At 51.6% G+C, this 15,000-nt stretch overlaps 2 protein-coding genes across 4 annotated transcripts in view; one reads left to right on the top strand and one right to left on the bottom strand.

Moving 5' to 3' along the window:
* KCNJ9 (potassium inwardly rectifying channel subfamily J member 9) overlaps nucleotides 1-13,236 on the top strand; it is a 14,570-nt gene extending 1,334 nt beyond the window's left edge. The window contains exons 1-3 of one of the 3 annotated variants that reach the window (XM_077463803.1): nucleotides 1,612-1,788; nucleotides 3,117-4,063; nucleotides 12,234-13,236. In XM_077463803.1, the coding sequence (XP_077319929.1) occupies nucleotides 3,151-4,063; nucleotides 12,234-12,550 (1,230 nt within the window). In that variant the 5' untranslated portion in view covers nucleotides 1,612-1,788; nucleotides 3,117-3,150 and the 3' untranslated portion in view covers nucleotides 12,551-13,236. The other 2 variants (XM_077463804.1, XM_077463802.1) reach the window with 2 other exon arrangements.
* Nucleotides 13,237-13,668: 432 nt separating this feature from the next.
* Nucleotides 13,669-15,000, bottom strand: part of IGSF8 (immunoglobulin superfamily member 8) — a gene marked incomplete in the record, with an annotated part of 6,092 nt that continues 4,760 nt past the window's right edge. The window contains 1 exon segment of the mRNA XM_077463801.1: nucleotides 13,669-14,928.

Raw genomic sequence — 15,000 nt, 5'->3', positions numbered from 1 at the left:
CAGGATTAGTGAGGAAGACCCCGGACACGGCGACTACCTCCAGGATTAGTGAGGGGGACCCCGGACACAATGACTACCCCAGGATTAGTGAGGAAGACCCCGGACACGGCGACTACCCCCAGGATTAAAGAGGAGGACCCCGGACACAATGACTACCCCAGGATTAGTGAGGGGGACCCCAGGAACAGTGACTATCACCAGGATTAGTGAGGGGGACCCCAAGCACAGTGACTACCCCCAGGATTAGTGAGGGGGACCCGGGACACAGTGACTAACCCCAGGATTAGTGAGGGGGACCCCGGACACAGTGACTACCCCCAGGATTAGTGAGGGGGACCCCAAGCACAGTGACTACCCCCAGGACTAGTGAGGGGGACCCCGGACACAGTGACTACCCCCAGGATTAGTGAGGGGACCCCAAGCACACTGACTACCCCCAGGACTAGTGAGGGGACCCCAGACACAATGACTACCCCCAGGATTAGTAAGGGGGACCTGGGACACAGTGACTAAACCCCAGGTTAGTGAGGGGACCCCGGGACACAGTGACTACCCCCAGGATTAGTGAGGAGGACCCCGGGCACAGTGACTACTCCCAGGATTAGTGAGGGGGACCCCAGGAACAGTGACTACCCCCAGAATTAGTGAGGGGACCCGGACACAGTGACTACCCCCAGGACTAGTGAGGGGGACCCGGACACAATGACTACCCCCAGGACTAGTGAGGGGGACCTCAGACACAATGACTACCCCCAGGATTAGTGAGGGGGAGCGTGAACACAATGACTACCCCCAGGATTAGTGAGGAGGACCCCGGACACAGTGACTACCCCCGGGATTAGTGAGGGGACCCCGGAAACAGTGACTACCCCCAGGACTAGTGAGGGGGACCCCAGACACAATGACTACCCCCAGGATTAGTGAGGAGGACCCAGGCACAGTGACTACCCCCAGGATTAGTGATGGGGACCCCGGACACAGTGACTACCCCCAAGATTAGTGAGGGGGATCCCGGGCACAGTGACTACCCCCAGGATTAGTGAGGGGGGCCCCGGCACAATGACTACCCCCAGGATTAGTGAGGAGGACCCCGGACACAGTGGCTACCCCCAGGATTAGTGAGGGGGACCCGGGCACAGTGACTACCCCAGGATTAGTGAGGGGGGCCCCGGCACAATGACTACCCCCAGGATTAGTGAGGAGGACCCCGGACACAGTAACTACCCCCAGGATTAGTTAGGAGACCATGACACAGTGACTACCCCCAGGATTAGTGAGGGGGACCCCGGACACAGTGACTACCCCCAGTATTAGTGAGGGGGACCCCGGACACAGTGACTACCCCCAGGATTAGTGAGGGGGACCCCGGACACAGTGACTACCCCCAGGATTAGTGAGGGGGACCCCGGACACAGTGGCTACCCCCGGGTTCCTGCACACCGGTGTGATGGTTGCCTTCACCGATTGGTCTCAGATTGGTTAGAACTCCACTTGGCTTCGATATTACAAAGCAGAGTTTTGGCGGCACGCTGCCAATATGGCTGACGGGGATTTTGTGGCGAAGGTCCCCTGCGCTCCTCAATTCCCTGATCTGCCTGTCAGTCCTGCGTCACGTCTTCACATCTTTTATAACCGGCCGCCATGAATCATGCACGGGACGCCGGGATCGGCGGCCGAGGGCAGAACGCCGGCTATGATATAAACATGTAATACGCGAGGTTGGATGGAAGATCTCGGGGACTTTGCTGGTCCTCACAGACGACATCACATCTCAAAGCGGTTGCCACGGTAACAGGAGAAGCAGGCCTAGCGGCTACAGTGCTGCGAATCAGACTTTACACCACAGGCTGGGGCTAATTATAGGAGAAGTCACCAGAGAGCGCGAGAAAGGAGCACCGAGCCTTTAACCCCTTCTGTGCCACAGACCCTATGGGGGAGGGGAGCGCCTATAGGAATGGTGAGGGGGGTACACCGGTGGGGAATTTGTGCGTTTACCTGGGGGGGGGGGGGGGGGCACCTATAGGAATGGTAAGGAGCCGCTATAGTAATTGTATGTTGGGGGGTGGCTAGGGGGCACCTGTAGAAATTGTGGGGGGGGGGGGCACCCATAGGAATGGTAAGGAGCCGCTATAGGAATGGTAAGGAGCCGCTATAGGAATTGTATGTTGGGGGGTGGCTAGGGGGCACCTGTAGAAATTGTGGGGGGGGGCACCCATAGGAATGATGAGCAAGAAGGGACACGTATAAGAATAATAAGGGGCCCCTATAGGAATTGCATGTGGGGGGGGGTGTACCTATAGGTATCTGATCGAATATAAATACAATGCTTAGGTAGATCCTCTTCATACATAGCTGTTGGTAAATGTAAAGGAGATTGTACAAGCAGATTGATGTGTATATTGGTGGGTGATGAATTCCCATACAATCACGTTCCTGAGGGTCATGTTGGTCCCCGGCATTCAGCAGGAGGTAGCCAATCAGTTTGCTGGGCGCTGGTGATGTCACTGGGCCCTAAACCGCGAGGGTTTGCAGACAGACCCGCGAATGGGAATCACTGGTTCAGCCCCTTCTATTAGAGACATGAAAGAGCTTGTTGAGTGTGGCAAACTGGGACAACCACCAGTACCCAATCAGATGTCAGGTTTCTGACATCTGATTGGGAAGAAGACTGTAGAGCCAACATGGCTGCAACCCTTGCCTTCCTTCATTCCTATAATCCTCTAGAGCAGGGGTCTGCAAACTTTCTAAACAAAGGACCAGTTTACTGTCCTTCAGACTTTAGGGGGGCCGGACTGTGGCCAGTGGGGATAGAAAATGTCCTACGCCCAGTATCAGTGAGAATATACATGGCCTCGGATTTGGTGATCAGCAGGAGGAGTATCGCCCCATGTATGAAGAGGATCTACCTAAGCATTGTATTTATATTCGATCAGATACCTATAGGTACACCCCCCCCCCCCCACATGCAATTCCTATAGGGGCCCCTTATTGTGGTTATTGGTGGTTCTTTGTTCACCTGCACTGCCCATCCTGTAGGGGTGCCGGTCAGGTCGCCTTCTGTGTTTCTGTGAATTGTTCTCCGATAATAAATGTTCGCTTTCTTTTGTCCCATACAGACCCTGAACCCATCCGCCACGGAAACGTGTAGATATGGCTAAAGATAACAATGTGTTTACTCCTATCCCCGGTCCCACCATCACCCACACCAAAGCCTTCACTCATGCAGCCAAACTGGCAGAGAAGTTAGAGAAGGCGGACAGGAAACTGAGGCGCCGACAGAGGTATGTGGAGAAGGACGGACGCTGCAACGTCCAGCATGGAAATGTCCGGGAGACCTATCGCTATCTCACCGACATCTTCACCACCTTGGTGGACCTGAAATGGAGGGTGAGCCTTCTGGTCTTCATTATGGCCTATGCCATCACCTGGCTCTTCTTCGGGGTCATCTGGTGGTTTATTGCCTATTGTCGGGGGGACCTGGAGCACCTGGAGGACCCGGGATGGACGCCATGCATCAAGAACCTCAATGGCTTTGTCTCTGCATTCCTCTTTTCCATTGAAACCGAGACAACAATTGGCTACGGACATCGGGTCATCACCGACAAATGTCCAGAAGGGATCATCCTGCTCCTCCTCCAAGCCATCCTGGGCTCCATGGTCAATGCTTTTATGGTGGGCTGCATGTTTGTCAAAATTTCCCAACCCAACAAGCGGGCCGAGACACTGGTTTTCTCCTCCCATGCTGTCATATCCCTGCGGGATGATAAACTCTGCCTCATGTTCCGGGTCGGAGATTTGCGTCAGTCCCACATTGTGGAAGCTTCCATCAGAGCCAAACTCATCAAGTCCAAACAGACGCAAGAGGGAGAATTCATCCCGCTCAACCAGACGGATATCAATGTTGGATTTGAGACCGGAGACGACCGTCTCTTCTTGGTGTCGCCACTAATCATCAGCCATGAAATCAACGAGCACAGCCCATTCTGGGAGGTGTCCAAAAGACAGCTGGCGATGGACGATTTTGAGATCGTGGTGATCCTTGAAGGAATGGTGGAAGCTACAGGTAGGTAGAAGCCATGGTGAAATGGTGCTCATTATTTTCTCTGACAGGTAGCAGTGAGTGAGAAACAATTTCTGGCCAACGCAGAATTTGTTTCATGACTCGAGTAGAGGTCTCCAAACTGTGCCCTTGGGGCCCTATTCCTCCCAATGATACCAAAGATGGGGCAATACTCCTCCCAATGATGGGGCGATACTCCTGCTGATCACCAAATATGAGGCCATGTATATTCTCACTGATACTGGGCGTAGAACATTTTCTATCCCCACTGGCCACAGTCCGGCCCCCTAAAGTCTGAAGGACAGTAAACTGGTCCTTTGTTTAGAAAGTTTGGAGACCCCTGCTTTAGAGGATTATAGGAATGAAGGAAGGCAAGGGTTGCAGCCATGTTGGCTCTGCAGTCTTCTTCTGTCCTCACCTCTGATATGGAGCAAACGCATAAATGAGGGACGGGTGCAGGACCTGTGGCCTGAAGGATCCTGTTAGACATCCCCTTCCAGACCCATGACCATTAATATTGAGTTGCCCCCCCCAACTATGACCATTAATATGGATTTGCCCCCCCCTCCCCACCATGACCATTATTATGGACTTGCTCACCTCCCCACCATGACCATTAATATGGACTTGCCCCCCCCATGACAATTTTTATGGCTATTCCCCCTTTGTGGCTAAACATCCTCCACTTTTCTGGGAAGACTTTCCATGAGATTTTATCCTGGTCCACGTGGTGACAAAAAAAAAAAAACGGCAGCTCACAAGGAGGTCTCTATACTATCCAATGTTAGTACAGCGCTCTCCGTGCTGTACTGTTGTGTTCTGACGCAGGGATTGCCCTCCCCCAGAACACACACCGGTCAGGGCTTGTAGCCATTGCCTGAGAGCACTGATTACAAGCCGATCAGCTGCTGGTTTTCCAGTATGCTCGTTGGACAGAAGCCGATCCTGAAATCAGCTTCTGTCGGCCAAGGACCTGTACATGTGGTCTGAATCTAGGCCAATATCTACTGTACTGGATGATTTCTGCTGATTTTCGGCCCGTGTGTATTGGGTTTTAGGAGGGTGTCTGTGGGAATTTGTGCCCAGTTGTGAGGTCAGGTACTGATGTTGGGTGAGAAGATCTGGCTCATGCACTAGGCCTCACATTGAGCACAAAAAAAAAAGACCTGGCTCACAATTGGCATTTGGATTTATCCCAAAGGTGATCAGTAGGGATGAGGTCAGGGCTCGGTGCAGGACACTCAAGTTCCTCCACACCAAACTGGTCACACCATGTCTTTATAGAGCTGGACATGTCAATTATAAAACCATGGCTATTTTCTTTATCATACATCACGGGACACAAGGTTTTGCTTTTAATGTGTCCTATTTAGGCGCTGGACCCTTGGATAGTGGTATTCTGGTCATTATCTTCCCCAAGATAACCCAAACGGTGCTTTACAGGCCCAAGCGTGTGGACCCCAAGATGGGGGAACCGGTCCTTGAAGGTCCACAGAGGCAACACCCCCTGTGATGGGGGAAGATTGGGCCTGGCTTCTCAGGTCCTGGACTGGTGAGAACTCCCTCTGGGATTGCTGCATTTTCCCTCTGTTACTGTGTCTTTCAAAGGCTGTTACAGAATGTCTTCATGCTGTGTTTTTTATAACGATGAAACGCTGGCGCATGGGGAGACGCCGGTGCAGTACGAACGTGCTGTTTCCGTACGGTCGTACGCGGTTGAGGTGATTTTTCGCCTCATACGGTCGGCGGTCTCCAGCCATGCATGTGCCGTATTTTGGCACCACTATAATTTCGGATACCACGCCTTCCGTGCGGATCGTATGATGCCATTTGTAAACCTTTTAAAAGGGGCAGTTCACCTGGTGTGTACGTGGAGACATAGAGCTGGTTGGGCACGTGAGTCTGCAGGTTTTTGGACACAGTTGCATCAGGTTAAAGGGGACGGTGTTAAAACTGTAATAGCTGCTGTATACTGGATTACCGTTAGAAGCTCAGAGGGAGTGCTGCCTTCCCATACTTGTAAGCAACGTCTTCCAGAAAAAAGGGAACAGGGAGCAGGACCAATACAGGGTTAAGAGCACCTCCTTTTAAAAACAGGAGATCAATCTCTTGAGGAGATTATCCCAACTTCCCATGAAGGTCCTGCGGCTTCTGGCTTGGCTGAGCCATTGCATTTGTCAGGCATTGTGGCCACGGCCGGTGCCCCTGCCTCGGCTTATGTTACTAAAGATGATTTGGCATCCGCTTTATCTGGCCTTGAAGGTAAAATAGCGGGTATGATTGCCTCGGTAACACAAGCAGAGAGAAAACGTAACAGATCTCCCTCTCCAGAACCTGATGGTGAATCATCTCAGCATCAGGACTCTGATAACCAGGCAGGGCCAGGGGACCCGGACCGAGAGTGGGAGGAGGATCCGGTGGCAAAGGATCGGGAAGAAGGAGAAGCTGAGGACTCCTCAACGGGAGAGAATCTAGCTCGGACGAGCCATTCTCAGCCTCCTATTCCCAAAAATTATTTCTCCAATCTCTGACGGAGATGGTTGGAGCTGGGTTTAAATTACCCCCAGTCCAGGAAACTGGACCCTCTTGTTCTACTTTGGGTTCTCTTCGACCTCAGCAGGGTTCCCAGGCATTTCCGGTGCATCGGTTATTAGAACAGGTGATCTACGCAGATTGGGATCATCCTGACAGGATATATTTACCTCCAAAATGGTTTCCCCTCTCATATCCTATGGAGGAGAAATTCAAGAAGAAGTGGGGTACACCTCTGGTGGATGCCGCCATTTCTTCAGTAAATAAAAATCTGACCTGCCCGGTGGATAACGCCCAGGTATTTAAGGATCCGGCCGATAAAAAGCTAGAAACTTTACTAAAGTCCTCCTTTACAGTTGCTGGTTCAGCTGTTCAGCCAGCGATAGCGGCTATTGGCATTTGCCAGTCCTTAAAAGATTGTGTTAAAAGATTGGTCAGGAACCTTCCTTGTCAAGGAGAAGCTACCGAGGAATTATCGGAACTCCCTCGCACCTTGTGCTTTGCAGGAGACGCATTAAAAGATGCGATCCAACAGATGTACATATGAACAGGGTCTTGTGGCTAAAAAGTTGGTCGGCCGAAACGCCATTCAAAAAGATTCTTGCAGCTTTTCCTTTTCATGGTGAACGCCTGTTTGGCGAAGATCTTGATAAGTATATCCAAAAGATCTCAGGTGGGAAAAGCGCTTTGCTCCCTGTTAATAGGAAGAATAAGAGACCCTCCTTTAAGATTTCCCGGGCTCCAGGACCTAGTTCTTCTCCCAATCGGTATCTACGGCCTCAGCAGTCCAACCAAAAACCCTGGACTCCAAGGTCAAACAAGCCCAGTTCCAAGTCTACCCTGTGAAGGAGCGTCCCCGCTCTTATGGGTGGGGGGGCGACTTCGACTGTTTTTGGATGCTTGGGAAAAACAGGTTCAGGACAAGTCATAATATCAGGCTACAAGATAGTTTCTGGAGTTCCCTCCAACTCGGTTCTTGAGCTCAAGGGTTCCGGTGGAACCAGAGAAAAGGAAATGTCTGCTCCTAGTCCTAGAGCATCTGCAAAAGCAGGGAGTAATCATCAAGGTCCCCCCACGGGGGGGAAAGGTTCAAAGGGTTTTACTCAAACCTGTTCACCGTACCGAAACCAAATGGGGAGGGAAGGCCCATTTTGGACCTCAAATCTCTCAATATGGTTCTGAGTGTCCGAAGTTTCCATTTGGAATCAACTCACTCGGTGGTAACATCCCTAAAGGGGATTACTTAGCATCCATAGATATCAAGGATGCATACCTTCACGTGCCCATCTCCATACCGCATCAACGGTTTCTCCTTTTCGCAGTAGAAGGGCAACATTTTCAATTCGTCGCATTGCCGTTCGGTTTAGCCACGGCTCCTCGGGTCTTCACAAAAGTTCTGGCCCCTGTATTGGCGGTCCTAAGATCCCAAGGAATTGCTGTGGTAGGATATCTGGACGATCTTCTTTTGAAGGATCAATCTCGTCCCGTCGTGGTCCAAAACATCTTAAAGCCCCTACAAATTTTGCAACACCTAGGCTGGATTCTAAATATAAACAAATCAGACCTTCACCCCACTCAAGTATTAATGTACTTGGGTCTAAACTTGGACACAATCCAAGAAAAGGTGTTTCTATCTCCTGTAAGGATCAACTCCATAGTGGAGCTCGTCCGGAGGGTGAAAAGAGAATAAAAACCATCTGTTCGCCTTTGCATGAGGCTATTGGGCAAAATAGTTGCGTCTTTCAGCGCTGTCCCTTATGCTCAATTCCACTCCAGGTTGTTCCAGAGCAACATTCTAAAGGCCTGGAACGAAACCACTCTAACTTTGGATCATCCTATGGTCCTGTCCCATCAGACTCTATGGAGCCTAACTTGGTGGGCAAAAACCAGCAATTTAAAGGTCGGGAAATCCTTCCCACCAGTGGCCTGGGAAGTTGTGACCACGGACGCCAGCCGTCTGGGCTGGGGTGCAGTTCTGGGGGAAGCGTCGGTCCAGGGACAGTGGTCTCAAGCAGAGAGGGCCTTGCCCATCAATCTCTTGGAGATTCGGGCAGCCCGACTAGCTCTGCATTTCTGGACGACCAGGCTGCGGGGTCTCTCAGTCCGGGTTCAAAACGACAATTCCACAGTGGTCGCTTATATCAACCACCAAGGGGGCACTAGGAGCGTGGCGGCTCAGAAGGAGGTGGATCACATATTAAGATGGACAGAGGCATGTGCCGTTTCTGTCGGCGGTATTCATACCGGGGGTAGACAACTGGAAGGCAGACTAATTAAGTCGCCAAAAGTTGTTGCCAGGAGAATGGTCCCTTCATCCTGAGGTCATCTTCTAGCATCCCGGTTCAATGCCAAGCTGGACAGATTTGTGTCCAGAACCAACGACCCTCTTGCAGTCGGGACAGACGCGTTGGTGACTCCTTGGCACCAGTATTCCCTGCTGTACGCCTTTCCTCTAATCCAGATCATGCCCCATCTGCTGCGCAGGATACAAGAGGAATTAAGACCAGTGATCCTGGTGGCCCCAGCCTGGCCCAGGAGGTCCTGATACATGGAAATTGTGAAATTGGCAGTAGGGGACCCATGGCCCCTTCCGTTACGCCCGGATCTATTGTCCCAAGGACCAATATTCCATCCTACATTACGGTCGCTGAATTTGACGGCCTGGCTATTGAAGCCAGGGTGTTAAAGGACCGTGGGGTTAGAGGTGCCGCCTTGTCCACTTTGATAAATCCTAGGAAGCCGGTTCCCAGGGCCATTTACTACAGGGTCTGGAAATCAAACATTTCCTGGTGCGAAGGGAAAGGTTTGAATCCTCGTAAGTATACAATTGGAAAGATCCTTGCATTCCTTCAGGGAGGAGTACACTTAAGATTGGCCTTGGCCACAATTAAAGGTCAGATTTCGGCCTTCTGTTTTTTTTCCACAGGCCGATTGCAGCCCATTCCTTGGTGCGTACTTTTGTTAAAGGAGTGACGCACCTAAGACCACTGATTAAGCCCCCTTATGCCCCTAGGACTTAAATTTGGTACCGTCAGTCCTTCAGTATCTTCCCTTTGAGCCTATTAAGTCCTATTGACCAGGAAATTAGTCTTCTTGGTGGCCATAGCTTTGGCCAGAAGAGTGTCGGAGCTAACCGCCCTTTCATGCAGAGAGCCTTACTTGATTCTGCACCAGGACAGGGCGGTCTTGCGCCCTCGTCGGGAGTTTTTGCCAAAGGTAGTTTTCCAATTTTCATTTGAATCAGGATATCATTCTGCCCTCCTTTTTTCCAAATCCCGGGTCTAAGGAGGAAAAGTTACTCCACTCGCTGGATGTAGTAAGGGCTAATAAAGTCTACTTAAAGGAGTCAGGAAAACTGACTCTCTCTCTTTATTCTCCCTGAGGGTCCTAAGAAAGGACAGGCAGCTACGACTTCAACTATCTCAAGGTGGATTCGCCAAACTATCATCCAGGCGTATGAGTTGAGGCGCAGGATTCCGAGAGACCTGAAAGCACATTCCACTAGAGGGGTCAGTCCTTCGTGGGCGGTGCATAGACGGGTGTCCATGGCTCAGGTCTGCAGGGCAGCCGCTTGGTCTTCAGTTCACACATTCACCAGATTTTATCGGTGGAGGTCAGGTCTTGAGAAGAGACAATCTTTGGTCATAGGGTGTTGCAGGCGGCCTTCTAGGGCCAAAGGACAGTTGGGACTTGTCTAAGCTGTGGATCCCTCCCCTCAGGTGCATTGCTTTAGGACATCCCAGATAGTCATGAATAACTGCTCTGTGTCCCGTCATGTATGATAAAGAAAAACAGATTTTTAAATACAGCTTACCTGTAAAATCCTTTTCTTTGAGTACATCACGGGACACATCTCTTTCCTGGGACTCTTCATTGCTTGCTACAAAACTGAGGCAACTCCCGTATGGGAGGGGTTATATATGAGGAACCTTCTTGCTATTGGTTGCCAGTGTCCAATCACCTAGAGGTAGCGTATAACCCAGATAGTCATGAATAACTGCTCTGTGTCCCGTAATGTATTCAAAGAAAAGGATTTTACAGGTAAGCTGGATTTAAAAATCCGTTTATTATGGAGTGCCCCCCATAGCAATTAACAGTTATCCTTTGTGACTAACCTAATGAACGGCGGGTACTAATCTTGGATGAGAAGACCTTATATTAAAGGTCTTCCAAAAGTAAAGTTGAGTGTCCGGCGCCAAGGCCTGACCTCATGTGCCTCCACTCCAAACTGGTCACACCATGTCATAGCCATTATTATGAAGTTGCCCTCCTTCGTGGCTATACCATCCTCTACTATTATGGGAAGTCGGGTACTGATGTTGGGTGAGAAGACCTGACTCGCCATCTCCAATCCATCCCAAAAGTGATCAGTAGGGATGAGGTCAGGGCTCTGTACAGGACACCGGACTTCCTCTACACAAAACTGGTCACACCATGTCTTTGTATGGGAGGGGGGCACAGTCATGCTGGAATGGAAAAGGGTCTTCACTAAATGGTTGCCACAAGGCAGTAAGACCACAATTGTATACAATGTGTTTGTATGATGGATGGTTACCAGCTCCCCTCAAATGGAGACACCTGGACTCCATCGTTTGGAGGGTTCACATACTTTGCACTGTCCACATACTGAAGTCAGAACAGTTATTTTAGGCCAGTGACAGAGAAAATAGTGAAGCCAGAGGACCAGCCAGGGAACTAGTATTTTTCGGAAGGATGGGTTAGTAATGGCGGCCCTGAAGTCTTTTATTAGAAGGCCCCAGATTGGAGGAACTGCAGTCACCACCTGATGGCACTCCTCCTGCACGCAGTGTTCGGTGCAGTAAGCGTCCGATCCTCTGCCGTCCTCTTCCAACGCTTGTTGTCATGAACAGCTTAACAACCTCCTCAGTCTCCTGGCAGTAGTTGCCATGGGTTACATCACTGCTTTGAGTACTTGGCAGTCAACAGATCTGGGATGGACTTTAGTGACGTTTTTTGAGGTAAGGACGAGTGAAATGCCCAATATGTCCACTTCTAATACTTCTCACTGAGGAGAGTCTCAGCTTAAAGTGGTTGTAAACCCTTACAACACACTTGACCTACAGGTAGGCTTGGATTAAGGCTTACCTGTAGGTCCAAGAAATATCTCCTGAACCTATACGGTTTAGGAGATATTTGCCGGAAGACAGGCACCGCTATCTACAGCGCAAGCGGCGTGCATGCGCACTGAGCGCGGCATCTTCAACGACGGAGATGCCGCGCGTGTCGGCTCCGAGTGACGTCATCGCGGCTTCGCCGAATGACAGCGGCGGAGCTGCGAGACCCGCCGAGAAGATGGAGGCGCCGGACTACAGGGACAGCGGTGACTTCGCTGCTCCTGTGTCAGGTAAGTGACACATAATGGACTACTATGCGATCTTTGCCTTTGCAGGGAATCAAAGAGGAAGTAACTCCCATCAGGGTTTACTTCCTCTTTATTAACAAAACCTTCTTCTCTCCTGAGGCTGCTGGGAGCTACACTTTGCATGATATAATCTGATTAATGTGACACATTTTGTTGAGTAGAAGACAGTAATAAATAGACAGAGAGAAAAGGAAGGGTGGTCAGTAAGTTGTCATTCGATGTGTGCCTGAGCCTTGTCCCCTCTTCTCCTCCCTGCAGGAATGACGTGCCAGGCCCGCAGCTCTTACCTGGTGGACGAGGTGCAGTGGGGTCATCGCTTCATGTCTGTGTTGTCGTTGGAGGACGGCTTCTATGAGGTGGACTACAACACCTTCCACCAAACCTTCGAGGTCCCTACCCCAGTCTGCAGTGCCCGAGAGCTGGCCGAGGCCGCCGCCAGAATAGACGCTCACCTCTACTGGTCCATCCCCAGCCAACTGGATGAGAAGGTGGAGGAGGAGGGGACTGAGAAACAGGACAAGCAGAGGAACGGCAGCATCGCTAGTCCGGAGAGCGAGCAGACGCTATCCGAATGACCGCAGTCCATTGACGGACCAGTCATTGGGAACTGACCACTCAATGGGTGGACACTAGATCTGGTCACTGGGGACTGACCTCTCTCCATGGATGGACACTAGATCTGGTCACCAAGGACTGACCCCTCTCCATGAATGGACACTAGATCTGGTGACTGGGGATTGACCTCTCTCCATGAAGGGACACTAGATCTGGTCACTGACCTCGCTCCATGGGTGGACACTAGATCTGGTCACCAAGGACTGACCCCTCTCCATGAATGGACACTAGATCTGGTGACTGGAGATTGACCTCTCTCCATGAAGGGACACTAGATCTGGTCACTGACCCTCTCCATGGGTGGACACTAGATCTGGTCATTGGGGACTGACCTCTCTCCATGGGTGGACACTAAATCTGGTCACTGACCTCGCTCCATGGGTGGACACTAGATCTGGTCACCAAGGACTGACCTCTCTCCATGGGTGGACACTAGATCTGGTCATTGGGGACTGACCTCTCTCCATGGGTGGACACTAGATCTGGTCACCAAGGACTGACCTCCCTCCATGCATGGACACTATATCTGGTCACTGACCTCTCTCCATAGATGAATACTAGAGCCGGTCATTGGGAACTGACTACATTACTCAGACATGGCAGCCAATGCCTGATGGCCGATGCAATAAAATACATTTTCAGTTTATATCGCTGTGTGATTTATTAGAGGTTACACACACAATGCACACTTCATGGTGTCGCCACCCCCAGGAAGCGATTCCCACCTTTGTTTTCTCATTTCGCCGGTCTCAATCTGGTTGGTTGATGTGGAGATGGTTCTTCCCAGTGCCAAAACCGTCCCTCACTCCATCCTAAAGGGCGAGATCCTCCGTCAGCTGCCCAGGTTCCTACTGGAAGATTCCCCTCAACTTCCTGTGATCGTGGATGAGACTTGGTGTCACCACCACAGGAAGTAAGGGGGAGTCTTCCCAAGGTGGACATAAGACAGGTTCTCAACCTTCCCTCCTTTTTCAGCATTGATTCCGATTGGCTCCTGAGAGAAAACGCAGCCAGTCCTTAGTGATTTCTGCTTGTCCTCTCTACCCCTTCCCACCAGAGACAATAAAGCTGAACAATGGCGGAGTGACAAAACCTTTTATTCCATGGAAATGTTTGGCGGTGACGCTCCCTCCCAGCAGCGTGGAGGAGGGTCTTCACAGCAGAGCCCCCAGATAAGTTGTCTCTTGAAACAATTGGGAAGTCCCCCCTGCGGGGACTCCCGGAGTGCAGCTGGCAGAACTCCCTGCGATTGGCTGCCTCAATTTAGTGGTCAGCAGCTCCGGCCAATCACAGTGACATTCAGGGGTGGGTTGGGTTTGTATCCAGAGACAACTTAGCCCATAGGGTGCGGTGCGGCTGGTGGAGAGAGAAGTGGTTGGTCCCCAACTTACAATAAAAACACAAATAACAACATCTCAGACTAAAAACCACAAATCCTTCATAAACAACCTGCCCCGCCCCCACCGACAACGCCAGCAGGGGGTGGAGTCAGGGTAGTAAGTAGTGTATAAAAAAAATGGTCACTGACAGTCCATTGGAAGCGGCTCAGGTAAGTGGCTGTGAGGCTCCAGCAATGCGGATAGAAGGAAGTGACGTCCGTCGCACCGATATTCCTCCACCATCCGGCACAATGCCATGGCTTTATAGGGTACGAGATATGGGGGTGCAGGGTCCAGGAGGGGGAGAGATATCGGGGTGCAGGGTCCAGGAGGGGAGAGATACGGGGGTGCAGGGTCCAGGAGGGGGAGAGATACGGGGGTGCAGGGTCCAGGAGGGGGAGAGATACGGGGGTGCAGGGTCCAGGAGGGGGAGAGATACGGGGGTGCAGGGTCCAGGAGGGGGAGAGATACGGGGGTGCAGGGTCCAGGAGGGGGAGAGATACAGGGGTGCAGGGTCCAGGAGGGGGAAAGATATCGGGGTAAAGGGTCCAGGAGGGGGAAAGATATCGGGGTAAAGGTCCAGGAGGGGGAGATACAGGGGTGCAGGGTCCAGGGGGAGAGATATCGGGGTGCAGGGTCCCAGGAGGGGGAGGTGGGGCAGAGTCCAGGGGTGCAGGGTCGGGTCAGAAGAGGCTCCACATACCCTTCTGTGGGGGGAGGAGAACGTGAGGCGTGTGCGGGGGAATGTCTTTCACATTAAAGGGCCGGCCCCGTATTTGTGGAGGTCACGTGGCCAGCGGAATGGCAGAGCGAAGTTCATTTATGGAGTGCAGTACACCAGGGGAGCCAGTGCAGGCGCTCTCCATGGTGGGACAATGAAATGACAGTAGTGCTACTCCCCTATGGGGGAAAGTCTTCTAGGATTAGCCAATCAGGATCTGTCCCTTGGATGGGGGGGGGGGGGGGGGACTCAGGGAAATCCTCATAGAAAGGTGCGATGTTTCAGATCTCAGGCTTTGATTGGCCGCTAT

This window comes from Lithobates pipiens, unplaced genomic scaffold, assembly GCF_037356315.1.
Source record: "Lithobates pipiens isolate NorthernLeopardFrog02 unplaced genomic scaffold, aLitPip1_a1.2 Scaffold_30, whole genome shotgun sequence".
Lineage (NCBI taxonomy): Eukaryota > Metazoa > Chordata > Amphibia > Anura > Ranidae > Lithobates > Lithobates pipiens.
Note: the sequence above shows the minus strand (reverse complement) of the source record. Positions and strands in the feature narration are given on the sequence as shown.